Source organism: Vicugna pacos, chromosome 23 (genome assembly GCF_048564905.1).
Source record: "Vicugna pacos chromosome 23, VicPac4, whole genome shotgun sequence".
Classification (NCBI taxonomy): domain Eukaryota; kingdom Metazoa; phylum Chordata; class Mammalia; order Artiodactyla; family Camelidae; genus Vicugna; species Vicugna pacos.
In genome coordinates this window covers 3977952-4005184 of record NC_133009.1, presented here as the reverse complement: position 1 = coordinate 4005184, position 27233 = coordinate 3977952, and the positions used below count along the sequence as shown (strand labels likewise).

Here is a 27233-nt window from a genome sequence, read left to right as displayed (position 1 = left end):
GAATACATCAAAAAAGGAGTTAAAAATTGTAGAAAAATCTGAGAAAGATATAAACACAGTCTTTTCCTGGAGGATTTGCCATTTAAAAATGCAGTTGTTTTCAGTGCCAGGTATCCTTGGTGGCCAGTGCCTCCTGAAAGTGTGGAAGCTGCAGAGAGCGGGGTTCAAGCGCTCCCTGAGGGCACGGCTTGTAGATTTCCACTCATTATGGAATCAAATCTTGAGAGTCAGGCCCCAGTCTGAGCACACTGCACTGCCCCGCCAGAGAGGGAGAGAGGAGGCAAGAGGGCCTGAAAGTATAAAATGGAAGAGACTTGGACAGTGATTAAATTTAAGCAATCTAATTTTTAAAGACAATTCTGCGTCATTTGCATATGAAGAGAAGAGCAGGAGATTATCTGGTGGGCCAGGAGCTAGGCTGGGGAAAGGGGTGAAGATAACGAATAACATTTCCTGGGCAGTATTCTTGGAAGTACAGGGTCCATGGCAGTTTCCCAGTTCTCTCACCACTGGTTTCAATGACATCAAAAGGATCTTTCTTCTTTTGCTTCCTCCTTATTTTTCCAGCACTTATCTCTTAGGTCCCTGGGGAAAAAGCAGTGATTGTCATGATTTTGTTGGACTTTAAACTTAATCAGGCCTGTTGGCATGAAAAGAGTAAGGGCTTCGGAGCCAGAGAAATTTGAATCTGGTCCTCCTCCACCTCTTCTTATTTGTGTGTTGTTGGGAAGCTGCTTAACTTCTCAGGTTTTCGGTCTCCTTAGATGGAAAAGACGATCAATGATACCCACTTCTAAGGACTGTTGTACACAGTAGCCCAGGGCCTGGTGCTATTCACATAGTGAATTCACATAGTGAAATTCACATAGTGAATTTCATTTGCTAGTATACAGTCAACAAATAATATGATTCTGGCTCTTCATGTGCTTAATAACACTGTATTCTTAACATATAGGTCCTGGCTTTCAAAATCAAGGTAAAATCAAAGGTAGGCAAATGCAGTGTAGCTAACAAGTCAAGGAAACTTAAAAAAATGACGAAACTAATAGCAAATAGCATAGGAATCCAGATAAGAAAGAGATGATGCGGATGAGCCACTCTCAAACTTCCCATTTCATTTGATCCTCACTATGATTCTATTATGGAAGCAGGGGAAGCGGTAAGTGCATTTGACAGAACAGAAGACTGCAGCATAGACAGGTCCTGGCTCCATTTCAGCCACTGTGAAGTGATGGATTGAGAAAAACTTGAAGTTCTCTTCCAAGGCTGTCATTCTATTATTCTTTGCTTTTCCTAAAGTGAGCCTGTTCATTGCTATGAGATTTGATACCAGCACTCACATTTCTTGATTCTAAGCCCAGGACTTTGCACCTAAGCCAGGAGTGCTTAGGAAGTAGGAGACTCTCGCTTCAAAGGAAAATGAAAATTCCAGCTGTGCAGAAATGTTCTTTTCCCTTTCCTACTGGCATCATTTTCACACAGGCTTCAAACCTCAATACAGGGGCTCTGGCAATGTGTGTTCACGTGGACTCTTGTCTGAAAAGCGATTTCCATATTTGGACATCAAAGTGCTTTTACTCTGTTGTAATTACACCTTCCTCCTAACCTGCTTATTGATGTTTGTTCAGTCCCCTTTCAGGTTCTTCCACACTCGAGCTTTCCCCCACCCCGCGCCCAAATAAATGAATCTTTCCACCTCTTGGTTTTCTTTTCCTTTCAGTTGCTTGCGTTATTAAAATAAGCCAATCTTGTTTTCCAAAATAAATATTTAAGTTGAAGTTCTACTCTTCTGTCAAAAGACAAAAATAAGCATCCTAGCAAAGAACCAGTTACACATTTAGAACACTAACAGTGGGAACCCAGTGTTTATATTTGTGGGTGCGTCCATGTGTATATAAACATATACTATCCCTCTGGTGTACTTTCTGGTTGGCTTCTTTAGACTCCAATTTGATCTATAGGTCCAGAGTAGCCTCAACTCCCCAAAGACCTTGGGGCATTATTTTGTTCCAAGAGACAATGCCGTAGCAATATCATGTTTGCCTGGTTACAGAGACTTCCACAGAGGCCAACATATTCCTGGCAAGGTTTAGCAGGTGCTGAATTTGAAATAATGATAGCATTCTATAATTTGGTTCTGACTGCTTTTATCCAATGATTCTGTCAACAAGGAGGTATGTAGTACATCTCTGCAATGTGGAGAAAGGGAAATACACATGACCAGCTTTTAAAAATGGATAAATTACATTCGCATTTAAGGCGAAGAATTACTTTTGGGTGTGTTAAGTCATTGTTTAAAAGCTCATTACTTTATCATACTTACTATATCATAAGCACCTTGATGTGTGGAACTTGTTCCTACTGCCCTCGTCCAGGACCTAGAATAGAAATTGGTCCAGAAGGGATGTTACATGATGGGTGATCCATGTAAACGTTAAGAGCAATGTGACATCTCATAACAGACACTATACAGTGGAAAAACTAAAAGCCTGGAAGACGTGCTTGGGATCTGGTTTCTTTTAACTAAACCCTTGGCTAAGGATGTCTGTGAATCTTTGGGCTTGGTGGAACCATTTTCTTTAAAACAAATTAATAAACTGATATTCAAAAAGTATTACATGCTATTAGTTAATAAACTAAAATTAAAATTACTTTTAAAGTATTTCTAAATTCATGGTAGCTTTCTTTTTAATCACTATATATATTTTCAATCAAAGAGGCTAAGAAAAGTAAAGCTACTATTTATGCAACCATCCAGGTTTGGATATTGAAAAAGGATTCTAGTACTGGGTTGGGAATCACTTGTTCAGATTAATAGCAACTGAACAACTGTAAAACCTAGTATAAGATCTGAGATGCTGGCCCAAGAAACTCCTTGATTCACGTTATGACAATCTGTGTGTTTCCCAATAAATCCAACAGCATATGTTCATAATAGCATGCACAAATTGTATGAAAATGTTACATAATTTATTTATGAAAGTAAAAAATGCCCCCCCCGACTGATTACCTGGAAATGGTGCCAAATCAATTATTACAACATACAGCAAACATACAAAGAGCCACATGTGGAACTGAGGCCAAAAATGGTCTTTAAAATGGAGGAGTGTCCCCCAAACTTCAGACACACTGAGGTATGAGAGAGTAAAATAATCAGAAAATAGAGATATTGAGAATCTCAAAGTCTTGAAGGGAAATCCTTCTTTAAAGGAAGTAATTCTCGGCATCTCTGTCTCTTACAGAGCTGGACTCAGCTAATTTCTCTGAGCTGAAAAGCTGTTTGTTTGTCTTTGCACAGGTCCTAGTAGGCCACAGTGGGAGTTTCTGGTCTTGCAGTTACAGCAAGCAATCTGGACTCGAGAGCTTAGGGTTCTCTTATTGTTTATAAGGCTGTTACCAACTCCTCCTCTCCCCTCCTCGCTAGCTTGGTAGGAGATGGGTGAGAATTGCTGCTTCTCAAAATTGTAAGCTTCTTTAATGAAGATGTGTTTATATATGACAACAGGGAGGGAGTGACCCATGTAATTTATGAGGGACTTGACATCAAATTGGCTCCTGTTGCTAAAGTATGTATTAACCAGTATTAAATAAATGTTTATGGGTAAATGTCAAGAATATAGCACTCTGTAAGGATGCTAGCTTCATGACATGATTTGCACTTACTCTGTTAGTCATAGGTAGACCAAGAATTTCAGGTCCAAGAATAAATGGACATTATAGAAGGCCCACTTGAACTCCAAAGGGGCTATATGAGGGACTACAGAAAAGGAGATAAAGTCAGAGATGGCCAGTGTTTGTCAGAAGAAAATACAAAAATACCCAATATATGACTTAGGCAAAGTCAACATCAAGATGGTCTCCATTTACATCTTCTTCCTCTTTTCTCTCCTCTGGTGCCTCAAATATTTACTGAAATCTTATCTTTCAAGCTTTGTGCTAGGTCTTAGATTTCAAGAGCAAGCAAGACAGATTTGGCCTCTTCCCTCCTGGACCTAACTGTTGCTCCTTTTCATTTACACATGCATTTCCTGGAGCCTGGTGATCCTATGGCTAGAGCAAAATCCAAAAGTAGGTGGTAAAACTGACATACAGCCCTACAGGACCAGGGGCTGATGCCATTCAGTGGGGTCTGTCCAGGGGGGCACTTCTTGTGAATAATTTGACCTTTTCCCTTGTTTTCTCTGGGACTATGGTTACAATTATGTTTAGCCAGGAGTTTTGGTTGCCATCATTTTGTTTTTTATTTGCTTGCCTTTTTAATTTCCCATTACACAGTAGGATCTCTTGATCTACCAGTAACTCATCAGAAAAGTTTGATGCATCAGGATAGCTTTACATGATAGTGTTGCAAAGAATAAATGGATGGAGAATTTAACAAGAAAAGAAAGAAAGAAAGAAAAGTGTGGCCTGCCCTACATTTACCCCTTCAGTGAAATCTACATAACTTTGAGGAGGCTGTGCCTACGTGTTCCAGGTGGTGATCAGCAGCAAAGGGAGGTCTTCTCCTGGAGCGTTAGGAGAAATGAGAAGGAGAAGACTGTGGTCAAGGAGCTTCTAGAGGCTCAAGAGACAAAGCCTTTCTTCTCTTAAAACACTGGTGACGTCAATCTTGAAGTGTGTTTCCCTAATTAGGGAAAATCCTCTATTGAGAGTAAAGAGAAATGTGTTGGGCAGAAGGGAAGGGTAGATATTTGAGAAAACTGGAAAAAGTGTGAAATAGGTGAGACAGAGAAAGACAGAGAGATTTGATGGAAAAACATAGGCAATGTTGAAGGTCCAGTCCAGATGGTTTAGTTTCCACTGGTCTGTCTTATTTTCTCCAGTAGAAGACCTGAAGATTTAGAAAGGGGCTTCAAGGAGGTCCACCCAGCTTTGGTGTTTGGCCAGGCAGGTCCAGTGGGAGAACAGGAGGGTAAGAAAGTTAAGGGCGCTGGAAAGAAAAAGGGGGGAAATGATGGATCAGAGAATCTCAGTCAGAAAGGAAGGGATGAAAGACAGGAGGTGAGAAACGATAGGAAGTAGAGGAGCCTATGAACTGGAGACCACAGGGAGAACAAAGAATGGTGGCTTGTGAGTAACTGATTAGTTATACTCAGAGTCAGATGTCTTAAAAAAAAAAAGTTCAGATCTGGAGCAATTCTGGGTGACAAGTTTCAGGGTGTGTCTAGGAGAATGGGTGGCTGAAGTGGGGAAGTCATTGGAAATGATTATGTTCAGGAAATAAGTGTTTAGGATGATAAACATGGATACGACATCATCCTGAAATATGGGCGAGGTTGGATAGAAAAGAAGACAACGAGGATGCCAAGGTCTTCAGTGAATCAAGGGCAGTGGGGAAGAGAGGCCAGTAGCTGACAGCCAGCAGAAGGCGTGGAATCATCATATTGCTCTACGGAGCTCCTTCCACAGAGGCAGGGAATCTTTCTTTAATGAGAGGTTGGAAGAGAAAGAACCTGAAATTGACAGTGTGGAAAAACATACTATTTACCATAGAAACCACAGAATTGATAAGGCTGACTTGGTAGTTTTAACTTTCTCTTTTAGAAAATTTTAAATAGAACAAGAATTAGCATCTTGAATGTGGCATGTAGTTTGTTCTCTTGCTGGTATATTTTCTTTACATCATGTTTTCTGTCCCTTGAGTTTATCCTAGTTTTATGCTCTCCTAAAACTGCTCTGCTCTGCTCTGTGCCTGGTCAAAGGGTTTACTTGTTTGCACAGCCCTGTAACATATCATGACAAAGCATATAATGTACCACACCCAGACCCCAGTTCCTAGGAAAGATTAAGAGATATTTAATCCCTCATTTGTAGCTAAGTGATCTGACATCGTATTATTATAAGCCCATAAAATGGTGCCTACTGTGTGCACAGCCCCTTGACAAAGAGTGTTGATGAAAGAAAAGAGATTTGAATTAAATCTCTGCTTTGGTAGCTTCACTTATTTATCCACTTATTCACCTATTTATTGACTATATTTTTTATGTCAGCCACTGCTAGACAAACATAAAGTTAGTTGCTAGAAACATAAAGGTGACGAATTCTTAATCTTTGACTTTGAGAGGCTGTGGTCTAGTGGCATAAAAAAAGACAATTGACCCTTGAACAGTGGTTTGAGCCTCAGGGGTTCACTTTTACAGGCATTTTTTTTTTTCAATAAATACTACAAGTATTACATGATGGTTGAATCTGTGGATGGTCAAATACAGGAGTCAGAACCATGGATGCAGAGGGTGGACTGTGGGACTTGAGTATCCACAGATTTTGGAAAATTCAGCAGATCCTGGAACCAATTTCTCTCTGTTGTTCAAGGGTCAACTGTAACTACGGACCTTTGTAAAGTGTTGTAAGAGAATGTGGCACAAAGTGCTATAAATGTCTGTGTGGGAAGGCCACAAGCTGACAGTAGTTAATCTGCATCCTGAAATAAGAGAATCGCAGGTAAAGGGCTTAGCAGCTGAGGTGAAAAGAGCACAGAGCTTAGGAAAGAGCAAACAGCTCAGCTAGGCTTTAGCACAGGGTGTGTAGGGAGAGGAAGGAAATGATATCAGTGGGAGGGTGTAGAGGGAGCAGATCCTGGAGGCCTTGAATGCCATGCTCAGGAGGTTGGATTCTATTCTACGGAAAGTCAAGGCTATATAGGATTTAAGATAATTTTTTTTTTTTTAGATGGCAATGCTGGCAACACGATTGACAATGGAATCGGGGGTGAGAATAGGGTTCGCTTGAGGCCAGAAGATCACTTAACAGATTATGACAAAGGAAAAAAAAAAAAGAAGAAATTGGTATGGTAAAGGAAAAAAGAAAAAAAAATAGGAGAGGTTTAGAAGGTTGAATTCACAGGACTTGCTGAATGAGATGTCAGGTTGGAAATGAGAGAAAAGTAGAGGACTTCCAGAATGACTGCAGAAGTCCAGCCCAAATTTACTTGGTGTCTTATGGTGGCATTTATGTCTAGAAACACCGGAGGAAATGGAGTTTTGGCTGGAGAGGAGATTTGAGTTGCCAGTAAGGGAGGGAGACGATAAGATCATTTTTATAGGATGGATTTGAGATGTCTCTCAGAACTCCCAGCTAATGGCCTCTGTACAAAGTAATTGTTTATTTGAGTCTGGAACTCGGGAAGAGTTCAGGCTGAAAATGTGACTGAGATGTCAGTGTCTAGGTTTCACCAAGATCATGAAAGTAGGTCCTAGAAAGCAGACACAGAGAACACAGATGTTCAGCCTGAGAGGCTTGAGATGAATTTTGGAGCATCTGTGAAACAGACACCGAGAAAATTTTTTTCTCTTTTAATTTCCTTCCTGCTAGTTTGAAATCATCTTTGTTGAAATGAAAGAAAATGAGAAAGTGTTCTCTTACCAACACAAGTGGGATAGAAGTGGGTGCTGCTGCAGAATCAGACAACGCACCGTAATAGCTGGATGAAAGACAGTGGGAGGCTGGAGGGCATCCACCAGCTGCAGGAAAGCCCCTGCTCCACTCGAGGTGATGGTGGGCCTGGGAAGGCACAGAACCCATGGTGCCCAATCTTCTGACATTTTAAGGAGAGCTATAAACACAAAGTTTTATGAGAAATTTTCAGATTTTAAAAACCCTGTGCATGAATTCATTTATTCAACAAATGTATGTCAGATACCCACTATGTGCCAGGCACTATTCTAGGACCTGGAGACTTAGCAGTACATAAAGGAGACAAAAATCTCTTTCTTGGGTGAAATTTGCATTCCAGTGTGGGGGTACATACAATAAACACAAGAAATGAGTGAGCTCAAAGAGTCCGATGCAGCCAAAGCAGGGAGATCCAGAAAGAGTCTGAGCAGATGAGATCGGAGAAGTAAGAAAGAACAGGATCCTGTGGAGTCTGATCAGCTATCGTGAGGTCTGGGCTGTTATCCTGGGGGAGACAGGAAGCCACTGGTGCGTCTGAGCCCGGTGACTCTGTGCTTGCTATGTTGAGAGAACACTTCTACGGAGTCAGGAGAAGGAGACCTGAGAGGAAGCTAAAGTAACCCAAGCTAAAGAGGAAGCTGCTTGGACAAGACTGGAAAGAGTGGAGGTGGGGAGATGGAGTCAGATTTGGAATGTATTTTGGAAGCAGAGATGACAGAATTTGCTGATAGATTCCATGTAGGGTAAGAGAGAAAGTGAAGTGTCAAATAAGAGTCCCAGGATTTTTGGCCTGATCTGGAAGGATGTGGTTGTCATTAACGAAGATGGAGAAGACTGTGATGTTAGGGGTGGGGTGAAATATAGCAGCTCAGTATTTTTTACCTGGTAGACTTGAAATAATGCCCATTAGATCTCCAAGTGGGCTTGTCAATTGGCCAATTGGGTATATGTGTTTACAATTCAGGGGAGTAATTCAGACTGGACATATGGTTTCAGGAGTCATAGTGCTAATTTTTTAATTTTTAAAAATTTATTATTTTTTTATTGAAGTACAGTAAATTACAATGTGTCAGTTTCTGGTGTACAGCACAACGTCCCAGTCATACGTATACATTCATTCATATATTCATTTTCATATTTTTTTCTTTCACGGTTATTACCAGATATTGAACATATTTCTCTGTGCTATACAGAAGAAATTTTTTAAAAATCTATTTTTATATATAGTGGCCAACATTTGTAAATTTCAAACTCCCAAATTTATCCTATCCCACCCCCTTTCCCCGGTAACCATAAGATAATTTACTATGTCTGTGAATCTGTTTCTGTTTTGTAGATGAGTTCATAGCGTCCTTTTAGACAAGATGTTATCAGGGAAGTAAGTGTTGATAGAGAAAGGAAAAGGTCAAAGGACTGAGCACTGAAGCACTGTTTTTTAGAATTTGGGGAAATGAAGAGGAGCCAGCAAAGCCAACCAGCAAAATAGAAGAAAAACCAGGACAACGTGGCATCCAAGAGAATAAGGTGCTTTAAGAAGAAGGAAGTGGTCAACTTGCTCCCATGCAGTTGCCAATCCCAAGAAATGACCATGTAGCAATGTGAGGATCACTAATGACCTGGATTAAGCGCAGTTTTAGTAGCGTGATGGGGGGATGGGTGAACTCTTGATTGGAACGGTTTCAAGACGGAGGAGAGAAATTAGACCCAGGAAGTATTTGTAAATATCTTTGAAGAATTTTAAGGGAAATAAAAATGATGCAGTGGCTGAAAGGAGAAGTGGGTCAAGAGAGGACTTTTGGTGTTTTTTTGAAGATCAGAGAAATTATAGTATGTGTGTATGTTTGCAAGGAAGATCCAACTGAGAAAAAACCGATGATGCAGGTGAGAGGGGAGGCAATTACTGGAAGAATGTCCTAACGTAGGAGAGGCAGGTTGGGGTCCAGGGTCCGAGTAGAGGTTGGGAGCCTAGACAAATGATGCACACCATGTTCCGGGTCCAGTGTGCAAGGCTATCTACCAGTTTGTAATCTCTGCACATTATATCTGCTCATCGTGAAAATATACTGGACATTGTGGGTCCTTCACAGCAGAAAAGGCTTCCTTTGGAAGCACCACCAATATTTAGATGTTCTTCAATGTGAACATTGCCAGACTAAAGCTGCTGCCCATACTTGGTAGGACTTTGAGGGAATCACGTCTTCTAGAAATGGTCAGTTGGATGTGGGTTTGGAATGAAGAAATAAAGATAATGGCTAAATTGATTTCAAACTGCGTCATCCACACGAAAACTATTTACATTTCTTTGTCACATTTTGGTCTTAGTCAATGAGGAAGAGAAAGCCATGACATTTCAGCTCCTGGATTAAAACCACCGACATCTCTCAAAGAACCTGATTGGTCTCTAAAGTACATGTTGCTATCATCACAGAAAAATTCTCAACTTGTCAGCTTCTTTTGGAAACTTAGGCTTGTCCCATATTTGAAGTGATGAAAATTGTGTTTGTCAAACAGTACTTCAACTAGAAGTAAAAACATTAGTGCTCTGTGCACAGACTGAGCACCTGTGATCCTTGGCAGCCTTTCTGGATCTGGTGCTTTAGAGAGGAAGGCTCCCCATGGGTCAACATGCATATTCCTTTATCCATGGGAGGTACTTGTGTCAAATGGCCAATGAGCCTAGTTCCTCACACAATATGGGGGCACATGATAAACAGTTGCTAAATTCATGAAAAAAAATTAGCTCTGTCTGCTATCTGAAATACTGTAACTTCCATTAGATCTTGGATTTTGAATTAGCATTTTGTGAATGATTTTATTAAGAAACGTGAGTAGACCAGATTTTCTTCTGTAACTCACAAGTTCATTGGCTTTTCAGGGGACAGGTGTTGATACACTTTGGGGCATTTTAGGAAATATTTTGGATAAGAAGAGCCTACTCTCTAAGTCACTTAAAAGGAAAGAGCTAATCCACAGTTTGCCTTACTTGCTGGATGTTTCTATCTTAAGAACAAAGAAGACTTTTCAACTTCTGCACTCTGTTCTCTGTTTTTCATTGATATAGTCAATTTTTTCCGGTCCTATCCAGATGCTAAATGAATGTTGGCTGATAAAGAAGTCTCTGTCCTTTAGGTGATAACAACATCACATGAAATACTCAAGCTTAAAAAAAATTCATATACACACACAGTGACTTCTGGTTTAAAATGATGATGAAATGCATATTCATGTTGATTTCTACTCTTTCCCATAATGCCACTGAAGTGATAGGAGAGACATTTTCTAAAAGGTAGAAGAACACAAGAGAAAGATGAAGGGTAAGGAGAGACACACAGGTGTTTGAATGGTTCCTGACTTAACAGAGAGTAGGAAGCTGAAACCTGTCTGTGGAGGGAGAAGCCCGTCTATATGCTGAAGAACCTCACAAAAGCTGAAACACTGGAGGCACCAAGAGCCTCTGAAGATGGAGGACTGAAGGTATGGACGGAAAACAGGAGAATGGATTGAAAATTTACATGAAGTATATAGACCTCAAAGATCCTTCTCATATCCAGAGCATCCAGGTGACCATCCCGGCAGAAGGCAGTGGGTATTAAGTTGAAAAATCAAGCCATAGTAATGTTTGACTCAAAGATACCAGAAAGTGAAAGAAGAAGGGTGGGAAAGAAAAATATTAAGAACACAGGATGTTGGTAGTGAGGCTTAAACCTCTGCCCCATCCCAGGGGCTTTGGAGGATTTCTTCCTAGAGAAACAAATGAATCTAAGAGAAAATATTTTCAGACAATAACATACGGAGCTACTTCCTACACTGATAAGTTTCCAACCCAATGACCCTACAGTCAAGCCGACCAGGAAATCAGCCTGGACCAACACATACACACAGAGCAGCTTTTTTGAAGCCTTACTCTTAAATTATAAAGGAAAGTTATAAACCATAAGACAGTTGAGAAAGGCCTCCAGCATGAAAAAAAAGCCAAAACTAAAAAAAAAGAAAAAAATACAGACAAAAAACCAAAACCAAAACCAAAACAACAAAACTCAGAAGACACACACAGACAATGCGAACAGCAGAAGAAATTCCCACCACCAAAAACAAAAGTAGAAAAAATAAACCTGCATAATTAATATCATCAACTATAAAACAAACTACTATATATGTATGAAATGAGAAAAGGATGCTAATAAAAGCAAAAAAGATATTCAGAACATAGGGACTGATGGCAATTAAAAAGATCATAGCAATAATAAAAGTTTAATAGGAGGAATGCATAATAAAATTGAGCAAATCTTTAAGGAACTATAACAAAAAGACAAAGTGATAAAAGATAGCAAAAAAAAAAATACAAAGTTAGAGAACCAGTAGGAATCCTAGGGCTAGTGGTCTAACTAGGAGTTCAAGAAAGAGAATATAGAAGAAAAATAACAAAAGAATAATAGGAAAAGCCTTCCTAAAACTGGAGGACATGAATTTCTAGACTGACTTGTCCACACAGTGAATGAAAAAAGACTAATAGCCTAATACAAGGCATGTTGTGATAAAATGTCAGAGTTCCAAGGTCAAAGAGAAGAAACTGTAACCTTCTAGAGGAGAAAACTGGGTCAAACAGAAAGAATTTGGAGTCAGAATGACATCCAAATTCTAGAAGGTAGTAATCCTGGAAGCAGATGACAATAAAGAAATGCCTTCAAAATTCTAAGAAAAGGAATTTCAGCTTAGATTCTCTAACAACCACAACAACAGAAGTCTAGACAAACTTTCCATTAACTTTGTGTGTAAGCCAAGAGTTTTCAAATATTAAAAAAATTTTCAAGTGAGAAAATTACTTCCCACGCCTCTCACCCTTTTCAGGAAGCTACCAAAATGAGGAGAAACACATGACGAGGAAGACAAAGGTGCCAGAAGCAGGAGATCCAGTAACAATAATAACAAAAGAGGCAAAGTTAATTCTCAGAATCAGGGTAAAAGGAAGTCCCAAGATGGCAGAAGTGCAGATTTGTAGAAGATAATGAAAGACTACACAAGTTTGTACTCCAAAAAGAAGGAACAAAATGGAACTCATAGTTTATTTAATGTCTGAGCGTATTTCAGGGGATTTTACAGTTCCGTGTAAAGTTACTGAAATGTACATAGAAAAGTGGAGAAAGCAGTAGAATGAGGCATTTATCAGTGGAAAGAAATCTTTAAAAATTAGTGCAAAAAAAAGAAATTTAATAATAATACACTACATGCTAATCTGTTAATATTTATGCTCTACTAATATATATACATTTTAATGAATACTAATTTAAGTAAAAATGGTAATGGAACTATATTGAAAGCATGAGGGGGAGAGAAGGGGAAGTATGTGTGGGAGGTGAGGGTGTAAGACAGTTAAATTCTGATCTTCCATCATAGGAAGTCAACAAATAAGGTCTAAAATTGATAAATAGTTCAACATGAAGAATAGAGACATGGAACTATATACCTGAAGATAGAGTTAAAAATGTTGGAAAATGCTACCTTTTCGGGGGATACTGGGTCAAAGTATTGCTGCTTCATGTCCTTAAAAAGTACTATTTGGCTTTTTAAATTGCGCACACACACATATAGCCTAAATTCAAATTTAAAAATCACGTATAAAGCTGTGTAGGAAAAAAGATGTATTGTGAATATTTAGTAAAAAATAAAAAAATGTACATACAACACACAATATAGTGTTGCTACATTGTAGAGTATTAATAAATTCCTAAGATTTACCACTTTGTAATATAAAGGCAGTCTCCTTAACAAAATAATGAACAAATATACAAATCTTTACTCATTGTTCCCTAGTAAAACAAACTTTACTAAGAGCTGTGGGAGATATACAGAAATATGAAACATAATTCTTACACTAAAATAATAACTGCCATGGCAGCTAATATGTAATTGGTGTAAAGTGAACACCAAGCATTATGTCAAGTATTTTGAATTATCTCACTGTAAGATAGATGTTACCGAGTCCAAACTCGTTCTGCTCGCCGCATGACAGGCCAGTAAATCGGGAGATGAGGTGTTAGGGCAAGGAACAGTGACTTTCTTCGGAAAGCCAGTAGACTGAGAAGACGGCAGACTAATGTCCTAGAGAAACATCTTACTCAAGTCAGAATTCAGGCTCCTTTTATACTAAAAAGGGGAAGGGTTGTGGTTGGTTGTTGCAAACTTCTGGCTGTAGGAATTCTTTGTTCTTGTAGCTGTTCATGTGGGTCAGATCATGGTGCCCCTGTAAACTTCCAACAAAACAAATGTTATTTTCCGTTTTGCAACTTGTTATGTTTATATAAGTGCAAAAGTGTTAATATCCTTAAAGGTTAGAGCTTTGAGAATAGGCTCTTCTGTATTTTTCAGGCTAAAGGCAACATTCTTTTGTAAAAGGTGAAGAGCTGGCAAGACTAAGCCTATAAAACAGGGCACAGGGCTAAAGCAAAAGAAACAGATCTAATATGAGGTCAGATTTGTTCTTTTCTATTACCTAGATACTATTGTTACCTCTATTTTCCAGAAGAGGAAACTGAGGCCCAGTAAAATGAAGTGACTTGTCCAGGTCATGGCGCTCATAAGAGATGAAGCGAGGATTCAAACCCAACCGAGCACAAGGCTTGAGAGTCTGTGCTGGTATCCACTTTGTCAAACTGTTTTATGATCTGGTTGAGAAAAACAAACAGAGCTAAATGTCCTAGTAAGACTGAAAAGAGTTCAGCATAATGCTAGAAGAGATGTCACAAAGGGATGCAAGTTTACTTTAGGGAAAATAAATGTATTACTAGGACTCAGGAGAGAGTGAGAACCTGGCAGGCTGATGATCAAGGAAGAACCTACTTGGACCAAGCTGGGCAGGAAGGGCATTCCTTGTGAGTGAGTCAAGACCGGACGTGGGAAACTGTGCCAGAAGTCAGCAAAGAAGGTGATTTAACTCGGTTGTAGCAAGTTTTATTCATCCATAGGAGACCAGTGAGAGTGAGGTAGGAAGTCCCATGAAAAAAGACTGGCAGGACGCCCAGGCAGGGCCACTACTCTCCTGCGGTCACCATCTGCTTCCCTGGCCCAGTGGCATTATCTCACTTTTTAAACTCTGAAACGGCTTACTTCTAGGAAAGTGGAACTTACCCCTAAGGGTCTATTGGTTCCCTGAGCTAACTCCTGATTGGTCCATTTCTATAAAGCTTGTTCCTAATCAGTCACCTTTATTATACCTTATTTGCATACGATGTTACAAAATGTTGCAAAGTCTAGACTGGTAGCCTATAAAAGGCTATGTAAACCTATAGATGGGGTCTAGAGCTTGGAGTGTTAACTCCTCTGGGCCCGCTGGCATAATAAACCTGAGTTCTCCATCCCCCGTAGTGCTGCTTGGTCTCTCGCCTGGATCCAGGTTGCTGTCACAACTGAGGTATAACACTGAGCTGTAACACTGAGCTGTAACACACTTTGCTGCAACAAGAACAAGGCAGGAAGGGTTAATATCAAATGACAAATCTCGCCTGGATCCAGGTTGCTGTCACAACTGAGGTATAACACTGAGCTGTAACACTGAGCTGTAACACACTTTGCTGCAACAAGAACAAGGCAGGAAGGGTTAATATCAAACGACAAAAGGCCTTGAGGGGAGGCCCAAAAGACTGGATTTTATCTGGTGGAAATGGGAAGTAATTGTTGATCATTTGAGAGCTTAATCTGGACATAATATGGGTAATCACTTGCCAGGAGCAGAGGAGGTGGGAAGAAAAGCTAAGGGCTGATTGTGAAAGTCTGGTAAGGGTTTCCCAGCAGACTGGGGTTAGTGAAAGTGGAAAGAAAGGGCTGGATTTTGGATGGGAAGAACTAAGACTTATGAAAAAAAAAATGTTGGCTTTTGTCTTCTCTACCAAGGAGAAAAATTTTCAAACCAGAAAGGATGGAACAGATATGATTAAAATGTAATTAAACTGCAAGAAGTTCAAGTAGTATACCTTCAAATCACTGGACTCAAATAAATTACAACCCGGAACAAATACTAAGCAATTATGATTTTGAATCAGCTGATAGGATTTCTTTCAAAATGAAAGTAAATATTTCTAGAATTAATAGTAATATATGCTCATATAGGAAATAAATTGAAATAGAAAGAAGAAAAAAATCAGTAAGCTTACCCTACAGATAAAATTTTAGTCAACATTTTGGTTTATTTTTTTCAGTCTCCTTTTTATTTTATTTTATTTTTCAGTCTCTTTTATATATAACTTTGTTTCCATGTTGACACCTAGTCAAGTTGATGATCATATTATGTATAGAATTTATAATTTTCATCTTGTTTGAAAAACATTTTAATAAAACATTTCATATTTTGTTACAAATTTATTTGTATGTATACTTCTTAATAATTATACAACATTCAGGAATGTAGGTGTATGTACTAAAAGTTAGTTAACCAAATATAGTTGGATATTTAAGTACTTTCTAATTTTTTTTTTAATGTAATTGTGATAACTTTTTGCTTAAAGTCTTTTTGCTGAATTGTGAAAAACCTTAGGCTATTTTTCCAGATAAAAATCTTTAGGAAAAAACGAGAGAGTATGAAATTAGAAATCAGTTTAAACATAATTTCTATTTTGGTGGGGAGGAAACAGTTAAACTGCAAATCTTAGTGAGACAACAAAATGACTGTTTATTTTAACCACGTTGCTGCCCCTGAAGGAAGGTCAACTGATAATGACACATGGGAAAAAGTCTTAGCAGAGGAAACATCCAAGGAGGCACAACGGCTTGACAATTAACAGCAGAAGTGCACTCTAGCTATATCTCTACTTGTGTGTTTTTATAGAGCATTTTACATTTATTTACATGCATTTACATTTAAGTTAACTGGGAAAATGAACACAGTATATTCTTAAGTATAGGTATAATTATTCTTTTAATTCATCAGGTTGTGGTTTAAAATCCTGAATTCATAGAAACAGTAGGTTGTGGAAAAAATATCTGAGTCAGTTAGTACCCACCGACACAGTGAAAACTACGGTGCTTGGGGTGAGCAGACCAAATACACAGCACCCCTTAAAAACGCGGCGCCTGGAGGGGCCGTTGTTTCATCCCGCGGTACCTTACGTTGTGAGGTGTTAGAGGTGTGATGCACTAAGCACAAAACCTGCCCTCAGATGATTGAGTTCAAGTCTTGCCCTGACCATTACCAACTGTATGACTCTGGACTAGTTAGGTAATCCTTGAAATCCACTTAGAGGATGATCATAACACCTACTTCATGAGATGGATGGAGGACTAATGAGATATCAGTGAAAAACACCCCAGAGGCAAGAAGATCCTCCCTGCACCTAAATTGTTGCTGTCATCACATCACCTCCACGTTATTCTGGCACACGATTTAGTGGGGAATCACTGAACATGGGAGCCTGAAACCCTCCTCACTAGCCCTAGAACACATTACCAGCTCCTGAGATGGAGAAGTGAGAACAAACTGGGATCAAAACTGTGTGAATGTTGGAATCTCCTTGATTGTCATTCGATGGGAGGTCACACTGGAAGTTCCCACGGATGTTCTGGTAATGGTGAGCCCTCTGATTTGACCCTGTGCCTCTCAGAATATAGTGAACAACCTGGGTTATCCTATCCAAATCAAAAGATTGATCCAGCCTGCTTATAAATGTTTTTGTCATGTTGTCAACTTTCTTATATGTATAGTAACTCAGTCAGCAAAGCCCAGTACTGTTGTTCCTTACAGGCTAAGGTGATTTCACAAGCAAAGTTAACACCACTTCATTAAAGCCAATCTTCTAACTTAAGGAGGAAAAAGGGAATGGGTATATTTGATTGTGCTATCCTTGATGTTATAACTTACTTGGTTCTTTGTTGCTCAAGTCCACCAACTCCAGAACTGAAAACTTTGATCTCATTTTATGGTTTTTAATCACCTTTATCGAGGTGCCACTTAACATTACCCAAATGGAAACATTTAAAGTATTCAGTTTGATGAGTGCTGACCAATGCATACACATGTAACCACCCCCCACCCCCAGTCGATACATAGAGGATTTCTGTTGCTCTCATAAGTTCCTTCTTGCCCTTTTGTAATCAGACCATTTCCAGTGCTCATTGTAGGGAGCCACTAAGTTGACTTCTATCACTGTAAACTGGTTTTGTATGTTCTAGAACATCACATAAATAGAACCATAGAGTATGTACTCTTACGTGTCTAGCTTCTCTTGCTTAGCAAGGTTTTGCATTTCACTCATATTGGTGTTTGTATCACTAAAACGTTCCTTACCAGTACTGAGTAGCCATCCAGAAGTTCCAACATATGGAAGCACTGTACTTCGTTTACCCATTCAGCTGTTGATGGACATTTGAACTCTTTCCAGTTGTGGCTATTATGAGTAAAGCTGCTGTGAACAGCTGCGTGCAAGTCATTTGCAAATATGTTTTTATTTCCCCTGGGTCAATACTTAGAAATGGAATTGTTGGGTCATAACGTATCTGTTAAGCTTTATAAGATGTAACCAAAGTGTTTCCCAAAGCAGCTATGATATTTTACATTCTCACTAGCAAGGTATGAGAATTCCAAGTGTTCTATATCCTCACTGATGCCTGGATTTTTAAGGTCTTTTTAAACTTTAGTCACTCCAGTGGGTGCTTAGTAGTATTTTATTGTTTTTGATTTTCATTTCCCTGATGAATAATGATGTCGAATTATTTTTTCCCCCTGTGCTTGCTTTGGCCATTCAATATGTTTTTTTTTTTTTTTTGTAAAATGTCTTCAAGGAATGGAAGCAATATATGGGGAGATGCCTAGGTCTGGATGGATAATGGTACCATTCTTTGAGATAAAACAAGTTTGAAGTAGAGAGAAAGGTGATTAAATATAAAAATGAGCTCACTTCCATATACGTCTCAAATAAACTCAAAATCATCTTAAATAGGTCTTATATCCTGGAAAATTCTTTCCAATCGGATATAGCAGTGAGGGAAGATTGACCTAAACTATGAATTATGAGAGAGAAATGGCCAAAGGTTGAAAGAATGCTTTCAGCCCTCATCTTAATAATTATTAAACAAATATTTATCAAACAAGCCAATAAATTCCAGGCTCATCAAGAAGATAGACTGGTAAATACAGTTTAACAGCCATTTATTCAGTGCCTACTCTGCGCATGGAATTGCACTAGGGATAAAAAGATACAAAGATAAATTAGACCTTATATTTGCCCTCACTGAGTTCAACCCTCCCTGCACTTAGACTTGCCCTTCAACCAGCCCAGATGTGGCAGAATGAACTAAGAATGTACCAGAGAGGAGAGGCCAAGTGCTTTGAAACACAAGGATTGGTGTGAGGGAGGAGGAAAGAAAGGCTATCACAGGCATCTTAGAGGAGGTGGTAACAGATGGAGACCTTGAGAAAAGAGCGGCATTTTCCACAGCAATTACAGTTTTTGCTTGTTTAAGATAAATTGCCTTCTTTACAGCAGACTTTTTGGCTTTATATGAGAAAGTGCAGTTTATCCCAGGGAAATGCTCCTCACAGAGGTCATTGGCTTTAATTTGACAACAAAAACAAGAGCTGTAGGAAAATATTTACCCACAGGTGAATCCTGAGAAATATCAAGGAACAGTTAACTTCATGTCCCAACAAATATAAAGTAGCCTATGTAGCGAAAAGAGCCTAATTTTAAAGCTAGTTAGACTTGGGTTCAAACCTTGGCTTTGCCATCTGTGTCCTATCATTTTCTCTTCTGAAACTGTGTTTTATCACATAATACTAATGTACCCATGGCATTGCTGTGATGGTTAAGCAGCGAGGTTAAACCTCAGACTAAGAGTAGCACATTCTATGTGATCCTTAAATGCAAATTTCTTCCTTCTCCCCTCACCCTTGTGCAATTCTAATGAGCTCAGATTGCAATTCTGCTTTTTAATTCGCAAGATCATAAATCAAGGCAAACAAAATGCAGATGGGACTACAGGGGAGTTAGAGAAAGAAGGACAATGTTTAAACAAGTCTGAATTTTTGTAAATGACTAATGTTTTCCAAAGAACAAATTCATCTGGGTGGGGACAGAATAAGGAGAGTAACTGAATGATCTCAACACTATTAGAATCTCCTTTGGAAATTTTTAATTTTATATTTCTTTTATAGATTTTTAAATTTTTAAATTATTTTTATTTTTTCATGATGTGAAGTCTTTTTAATTTACATTTAAATTAAATTAAATTAAATTAAATTTTCTTAAACAACTTTATTGCAGTATAATTTCTGTACAATAAACTATACATATTTCAGATACATAGTTTGATGAATTTTGATAGATGTATACGCCAATGAATCCATTACCACAGTCAAGATAGCTAACATTTCCATCACTCCCCAAGAGGTACAAATTATAGATTTTTTTAGATTCTATGCCATCACATACTCTTTTTATAGATTGCATGAAAAGTGGGCAAGTCCTGGTATATGAAGTGTTCATTCCTGTCTGTCTTCATTCCTGTCTGTCATCACCATCTATAGTTGCTAATATTTACTGAGTATTTACTGTGGGCCAAGCAATGTATCAAATACTTTACATACGTCATCTCATTTATCCTTCACAAAAGCCCTATGAAGTAGGCAACATTACCAAACCTGAGTTATAAATAAGGGATCTGTGGCACAGAGTGGTTGGGTACCAGGCCACACACACAGTAAGGGAGCTACAGAGTCAGTATTTGAGACTAAGTCAGTATGACTCCCAAACCGGCCTACTTGGTCTTTGTGCTATGTTGTCTCCCATCACACACTCACATCCACACACATGGATACACATCCACATATACTCACACACATATACACATACCCCGACATATACTCAGACACCCAGCCACATACACATTACTACACATACCTACACTCACTCGCATACAGATACATTCAAACACATGCACGCACGTGCGTGCGCACCCCAAAGTTTGCCGCCTCCTCCACTGTACCACCTCCACTTTGGCAAAAATTCACTGCTGTCTCAGAAAACCATGGCTTGGCAAAGAAACATCCGCTTATGCGAGTCAAGCATCACACTTCCATCACACTTCCGAGCCTTTCCTCACACACACAGGGAAGCCAGAGGCAGGGCAGGATGCCATTGTGCAGATGAAAACGTCACAAGGCATGAGGCCAGTTTTCTGGGTCCTGTTCAACCTCTACCCAGTGGGAAAAAAAATAATGTGATATTGCACACTGCTACCCTGATTAGCGAATTCCTGGAGAATAAACTTCCCTTATAAGAAACAGGAGTCTGTGTCCTTGTTTTCATTCATTTTTAAAACACATACTTTACTGATCTGCGAAGCACAGCTGCCCTTGATTGCAGCTGCCTGACAACATACCTCAAAAAAAGTGTTTTTCCTTGGCCATTTTACGATTAATTGGGGATAATTTGAGGCTGAGTTATGAATGCAAATGTGAAATAGACTGGTTTCTTAGAACTGAGGAACTGACAGACACGTGGGGTACTTTGGTAGCGTAGAGGAAGGTACTGGGTCTGATGTTGGAAGCAGGATGCCTTCCTGGAGGAAGTGATGGCTGAGCACTGTGACATAGGGGTTAAGATCCCAAGCCCCAGCTCCATCCCTCACAAACCGAGTAACGGGGTGTGTGTGTGTGGTGTGTGTGTGTGTGTGTGTGGTTACTTTACTTCCTTAAACACTGACTCACTTATCTCACTGACAACTAGGGTGATGTTTGGTTCACAGTTTTGTGTACCTAGGCTCTAGGAAATTGCATTATTCTCTTCTTTTTCCACTGCTCTCTCCTTCCCCTTTATTATTTGCACTTGAGTGTGTGTGGGGGTAGGGGGTGGAGTGGGAGGCAAGGCTCACTCCTTGGGCCTCTCTGAATTTCTGTTGACACTCTCTCCCTTGGTTGCCTTGCCTTCAGCCATGTCTCACTCACACTCCAGCTCCATCTTTCCTACACTTTCATCTCATGCTGTCCATCTCCATGTAGACACCTTGCCAAGGCATTTTTAAATTCCACAAGTGTGCAGCCAAATTTGTTATTTCTTCCCTAAATTGCCTCTTGACTTTGGAATAGATAATGTTTTTTTTTGGGAAAAAATATTTTTTTAATTGAAGTATAGTCAGTTACAGTGTGTCAATTTCTGTGTACAGCATAATGTCCCAATCATACATACATATACATATATTCATTTTCATATTCTTTTCCATTAAAGGTACTACACAATATTGAATGTAGTTCCCTGTGCTATACAGAAGAAATTTGTTTTTTAATCTATTTTTTATATATAGTAGTTAATATTTGTAAATCTCAAGCTCCAAAATTTAATCCCTTCCCACCCCCTTTACCCCATTAACCATAAAATTGTTTACTGTGTCTGCCAGTCTGTTTCTGTTTTGTAGATGAGTACATTAGTGTCTTCTTTTTCAGAACAGATCATTCTTTCAAATAGGACCCCCAGTCTCACAGGCACCAAACCTCTGACTCAGCTTTAACGCTTTTTTCCTTTTCCTTATCTGTCAGTCACCAAATTCTATGAGTTCTTCCTTTGAAACTTGTCTGGTCAGAATGAACATAGAAACTCACAAGGCTTTAGTCATTGTGGCAGGGGTTTCTTAGAGTAACAAGATTGCTTCCTAAATATAGATTTATTAATTTTATTAAAAAAATTTTTTGGGGGGGTGAGGAGGTAATTAGGTTTGTTTGTTTATTTATTTATTTATTTAATGGAAGTACTGGGACCCAGGACCTCGTGCATGCTAAGCACACATTCTACCACTGAGCTATCCCCTCTCCTCTGATTTATTAATTTTAAAACTCAAATTAAAGACATTTCTGCCCTTTAATCTTAAATGACTGGACTATTGCATCGTCAGCTAAATCTAGTCTTTGCTCAGTCACTCCCATGGCAACATCTGACACACTCCTCCCAAACTAACCTTGTACTTCCCTGATTAACAACTTCAACAATCTTCCAGTCAGTCGTCCAATGCTTCTGCAGATCGTAAAATGCAGAAGCCTGTGTTTAAAGATCCTCAAGTCTGTTGCCAGACTATCTTCAGCCTCTTCTTTTATTGCTCCAATTCAGTTACTCCTGCTCTTCCTAAACTCAGCTCCTTACTGTTCTTAGAATCAACTGGGCTTTCACTGACCCCAAACTTTGCTCATACCATTCTTACCTCTTTTCATATTTTTTCCCTATTGCGTCGATACTCATCTGTCATCTTTGGCCGAATCACTAGGCTGTTAGACTCCTCCACTCCGACTGCCGTGTTCCTTTCTCTTTTCTGAACCCTGCATCACATTGATTCCTAGCATTTATCACGTAAAACCTCCCTCTTAGGCTATAGATTCTTGAACACAAGTGTTAGTACTTTCTTAGTGTGCTCGGAGTGTGCTCTGATTTATTCAAAGTCTTTGATGTAGTCATGGGATGGTTCCTGGGACACGGCTGAGCCGTGTTTCTTAACCTCTGCCAAAATCATAGACCTACTTTCTATATTTTCAAATGTTTTTAAACCTTGTTATATAAACATTTTTGGAATTGGATAGTTCTATAGGGACTATTCTAGTCTCAAGTTCTCTCTTAATCAGTGAGTGAATGAGACCCTGGGAACACATAGCTGGCTCTTGGTAGATCAAGTATGAAGACTCAGGTCCAATGTTGACTCCAGACTCAACTGAGAGTCCCAAATCACCTTCCCCCAAAATGCCTAATTCAGTATCCTCCACGCAGAAGAAATCTTTGCTGAATGGTTTCAACAAAAAGAATGCAGTGTGGCAGAGCAGGATATATAAGTACATAAGCTTGGGAACCAGAAATTCTGGTTCCGATCACTTATTAGCTGCACAGATTTGGGCAAATTGAATACCTTCTCAGCTTGTTTCCTCATCTGTAAAATGTGGACAGTTATCTCTATGAAGTTGTGTTGGAGAAATGGTATATCATATATATGAAGTGACTAGAATGCAACAAATTGAGGCCATTATTTAAAATAGTCTTCAGTAAATTACAAATTCACTTACTTCTTGTTGATAATGCATAATTGTTTTTTTTTAATCATAGATCCTTTTTCTAAGTTGAGTAAATTGTTACCAGATTTCTTTTTCCCCTTTTTCTTCCTTTTTTCAACATTCTGAGGAGAATGTTGAAATGCTGAGAGAAGTATTACTAACATCTCACTAAAGAGTCCACCCAGTTATTTCTCATAAAAGTTCCTTGAAAAATGTACTATGAACTAAGTACTAAATGCTTAGGGAATTAGTGTAGCTAATTATAATATTTTCTGGCATTTGCAGGACTCATGTTTTTTTCTGGGTAAAAGGTTATTATATTCACTTAATAAACAGTTAGGTCTAACAGGGCTCATAGTTAACTCTTCTAACAGCTACATAACTGGCCTTGACCAACTATGTCCCATGATGCCACCTTGCCCTTCATACCAATTCTATGAGTTCAAGCAGGAATGAAGACTTCCTGCCTCTACTGGTGTGGCAGAAGGGAGTGGTGGTTAAGGTCATGAGAGGCTCTTTGGAAGAATACATGGAGATCTGGTTTTACTTCTAAAACACTGCTGGGCCCTGATATACTTGGTGATTTTATGTCAAATATGGGAGTAAAAATAAGATATTTTAATATCAAAGATGAGGATCACATGAGAGGATTTTAAAAGCATCCCCCACGCACCCCCGACTTCTAAACTCTAGATTGTTTGAATACTGATAGGTTTCAGTGAAAGCCTATAGGAGTTCCCTTCCTGGAATCTGGCGTTGAGGGCACCAGGTTCAGCTCAGTAGACACAAGTCAGAGAAGCCACTATTGTCGAAACTGCTGTTTGCCTCCTTATAAAGCTCATAATAACCAATAAAGAGTGATCAGAAAGCATTTAGGAAGGAAATCAGGATAGGAGGCACGGACCCTACAGACGGTCCGCGGATCAAGGCAGAATCCCAAGTCAGGAATTTCACTTAGTCTGGTGAAGTGATTGAGGGGATGGGAAACCTAGGCTAGGACTCTGCTAACTGGAGCAGGTGAATTACTCAAGGGAAACATGTTCTTGGGGTTACTCTCCACGAAAGTGAGAAACTGGCCTTTTCATCAATGTTCTTTTGTGTTTTTAACAGAGGTGGTGCTGAGTTGGCTGGGTCTCTACTCTGGCCAGCACCACGTAGATCTCTGGTTCTCAACCTGGCTGCAAAGCAGAATTACCTGGTGCCTTTTAAACAATCCTGATGTGTGGTCCCATCTCCAGAGATCCTAATTTAAGTTGTCTGTAGATGTAGTTTAAACATGTGGATTTTAAAAACACTCCCCGCGTGATCTTAAGGGTGGCCAGCCTCGTAAATCACTGGCATAAACTTGAGGTTTTCTAAAAAACCTTCCTCTTTAAATCCACCACCCTAGCATTCAGCTTTCCAGCGCTTGGTTTGTTTTCTCATCTTTCTCCCTGTCCACCCCGTTCACCGCGCGCACCCCCCTCCCCCGCCCCATGCATACTCCGCAGGATGGTGACTTTCTCTCTGTAGTCACACTACAGTAGTTGCCAAGTAGAATTCAAGAGATGTCCCTGGTAAATAAGAATTCTGGCGAAGAAAGCGATTCTCATGCAAACATGGTACGAACAGTGTTCACCCCCTGCTGTGTTTGTTGCTTGATCTGTTTTCTTGGATGTTTCCCACTTGCCGTTTTCAGATTAGTGTCCTAGGACACACACACACTGTGGTCTTTCCCCCCAGTCCTCCTCTTGTTGGCATTTGACAGACCTCCTAGTTGAACGCACCGCGGCCCTGGGTGGGCACTATTTCTCAGCTCCCGGGAGCAACCTCAAAATTCACCGCACCTACCGCTCAGCCTGCAAACACTCAACACGCTTAATTTCCACTTGAACTAATTCAGGTTCCCAGAAAGCAAAGCCTGCGCCACTTAACCACTCCTCTCCCTCCGTTTCCCCCCATCTCTTGGTTTACTTAAGAAAGCACATATTTACAAGGCACGTCATTGCAGGCCCCTCCCTAGCAAAGACAAAGTTCCAGCGTTCCGCGCCAGAGAGCTTTCTCCCTCGTTCCCCTGCTGGGGTCCCCGAGGGCCAGTGACGCTAGAGCCCCCACCCTCACCCTGCCCAGCACCTGGTGCACGCAAATCCTTTCTCCACCGGTCTCTACTTCGCTGCGTCTTTTGGTGATTCAGAGCCCTGGCCCCGCCCACGGCGCTAATTTAACTCGGAACGCGGATTGCAGAACTACCGCGCGCCGCTGCTTCTCCCAGCTCCTCGCTCGAGCCCGCCCCGTCCTAACCGCGGAGGCCCCGGAATCCCGGCGCGGGGTCCCTGTCCCTGCGCGTCATGAGTCCCGCCCGGCCGAGGGCCCCCGCGGAGCTGCGCCTGCTGGGCGGGCTGACCCCTCTGCCGCTGCTGCTGCTGCAGCTGCTGCTGCTGCGTCCCCTGACAGTGCAGGGTGAGTGGGGCCCGCGGACTCCGCTGGCGGCGTAAATCTTTAGGCGGCGTGGGAGGGGCGTGGCGGTCTTCGCGACGACCGAAAAGCCCGCGGACTTGGGGGGAATGTGGGCCTCCCTAATGGATCCCGGAATCCTCTGCCCTTAAGGATCAGAGCTCCTGCTGGCACGATCCCTTGGGACGGGAGGAGTCCTTCCGCCGCTAGCCAGCAATTAGGAAGCTTGCCGTGCCGGACCCAGCTGGCAGGGCTTCAGGCATGGATGGCTGAGGAAACAGACGCCAGGAAGCCAAAATGCAGGGCTCGAATAGCTTGCATTCTTAGCATCTCTCTAAGGTGGGAGGCCAAACAGTTAACAGCTCTAGCTTCTTAACAGAGTTCAGTCGTGTACAGAGGCAGTGCTCCAAGTTTGCGCCTCACTTCCAGCTGTAATATTTCAAGGGGGTGTCTGTCTTTACTGTGTGCCGAGTATCACACAAACAAGTGCAACAGCATCTATGTGAAAGTCTAAACCACTAGAAATATAAAAAATATATTTTTTAAATAACGGAAGGGAGGTGTTTATTTTTGACTATTTTAATCTTAAATTAATTGACAAGAAGCCTGGCAAGTTCTTGGTATGGCAGTGCAGCATTGGACGGACGTGTTATGAGTGCTTCAAAAGCCTGTTTATCTTATTCGTCTCGGGAAAGCAATGTTGCTATGAATTGAAAAGTGATATTTCCTTCAGTTCTGATTTTTCCTCCCTAGGTGACTGCGGTCTTCCCCCAGATGTACCTAATGCCCATCTAGCTTTGGGAGGTAATACAAATTTTCCTGAACAAAGCACAGTAACCTACAAATGTAACGAAGGCTTTGTAAAAGTTCCTGGCAAGCCAGACTCAGCTGTCTGTCTTACCAGTAAATGGTCAACGGTTGCAGAGTTTTGTAATCGTAAGTTCTTCCTTTCTTTTCAGAAAAATTATGGGACTGGAACGTTTCTTAAGTTTAGTTTTAGCCCTCTTTGGAGTGACTGGTAATTGATAGTTTTCTAGCATTATTAAACCCCAGGGTGTACACCTGTTGGCATTTCACAATCTAGCTAATTGATGGCGATGGCATTACTTTCCGAAATTGGTCCTGCCTGTTCATTAACAGGTTTTTTTTTTTTACCCCCTCCCTAACACTGTAACTCCTGAACTGATTAACAGAGAAAACAAACAATAGGTACTGTTTAGGGAGTAAATTATCTGTAACTATGTTTGGCAAATACCTTGAGACACATAACGTAGGTGTTCTTTTTTTTTTTTTAATTTCATTTTGTGAAGTAGGACTTACCAAATAAAATTCTATGGTGCTATTTTAAACAGTTCTCTATTTTTAATCTCCAAATCTATCATTATAGGCATAGCCTAGA

At 40.2% G+C, this 27233-nt stretch overlaps 1 protein-coding gene and 1 long non-coding RNA gene across 7 annotated transcripts in view; one reads left to right on the top strand and one right to left on the bottom strand.

Moving 5' to 3' along the window:
• LOC116285181 (uncharacterized) lies at positions 1 to 25584 on the bottom strand. Its single transcript, XR_012063402.1, has 3 exons — positions 25514 to 25584; positions 2324 to 2378; positions 1 to 585 (listed from the first exon to the last, which is right to left on the bottom strand). It is a non-coding gene; the product is annotated as an uncharacterized lncRNA (long non-coding RNA).
• LOC140688687 (uncharacterized) overlaps positions 25410 to 27233 on the top strand; it is a 27132-nt gene continuing 25308 nt past the window's right edge. For all 6 annotated transcript variants that reach the window (XM_072948312.1, XM_072948311.1, XM_072948310.1 and 3 more), the window contains exons 1-2: positions 25410 to 25840; positions 26588 to 26770. In XM_072948312.1, coding sequence (XP_072804413.1) covers positions 25729 to 25840; positions 26588 to 26770 — 295 coding nt within the window. In that variant the 5' untranslated portion in view covers positions 25410 to 25728. The remainder of the gene's footprint in view (positions 25841 to 26587; positions 26771 to 27233) is intronic.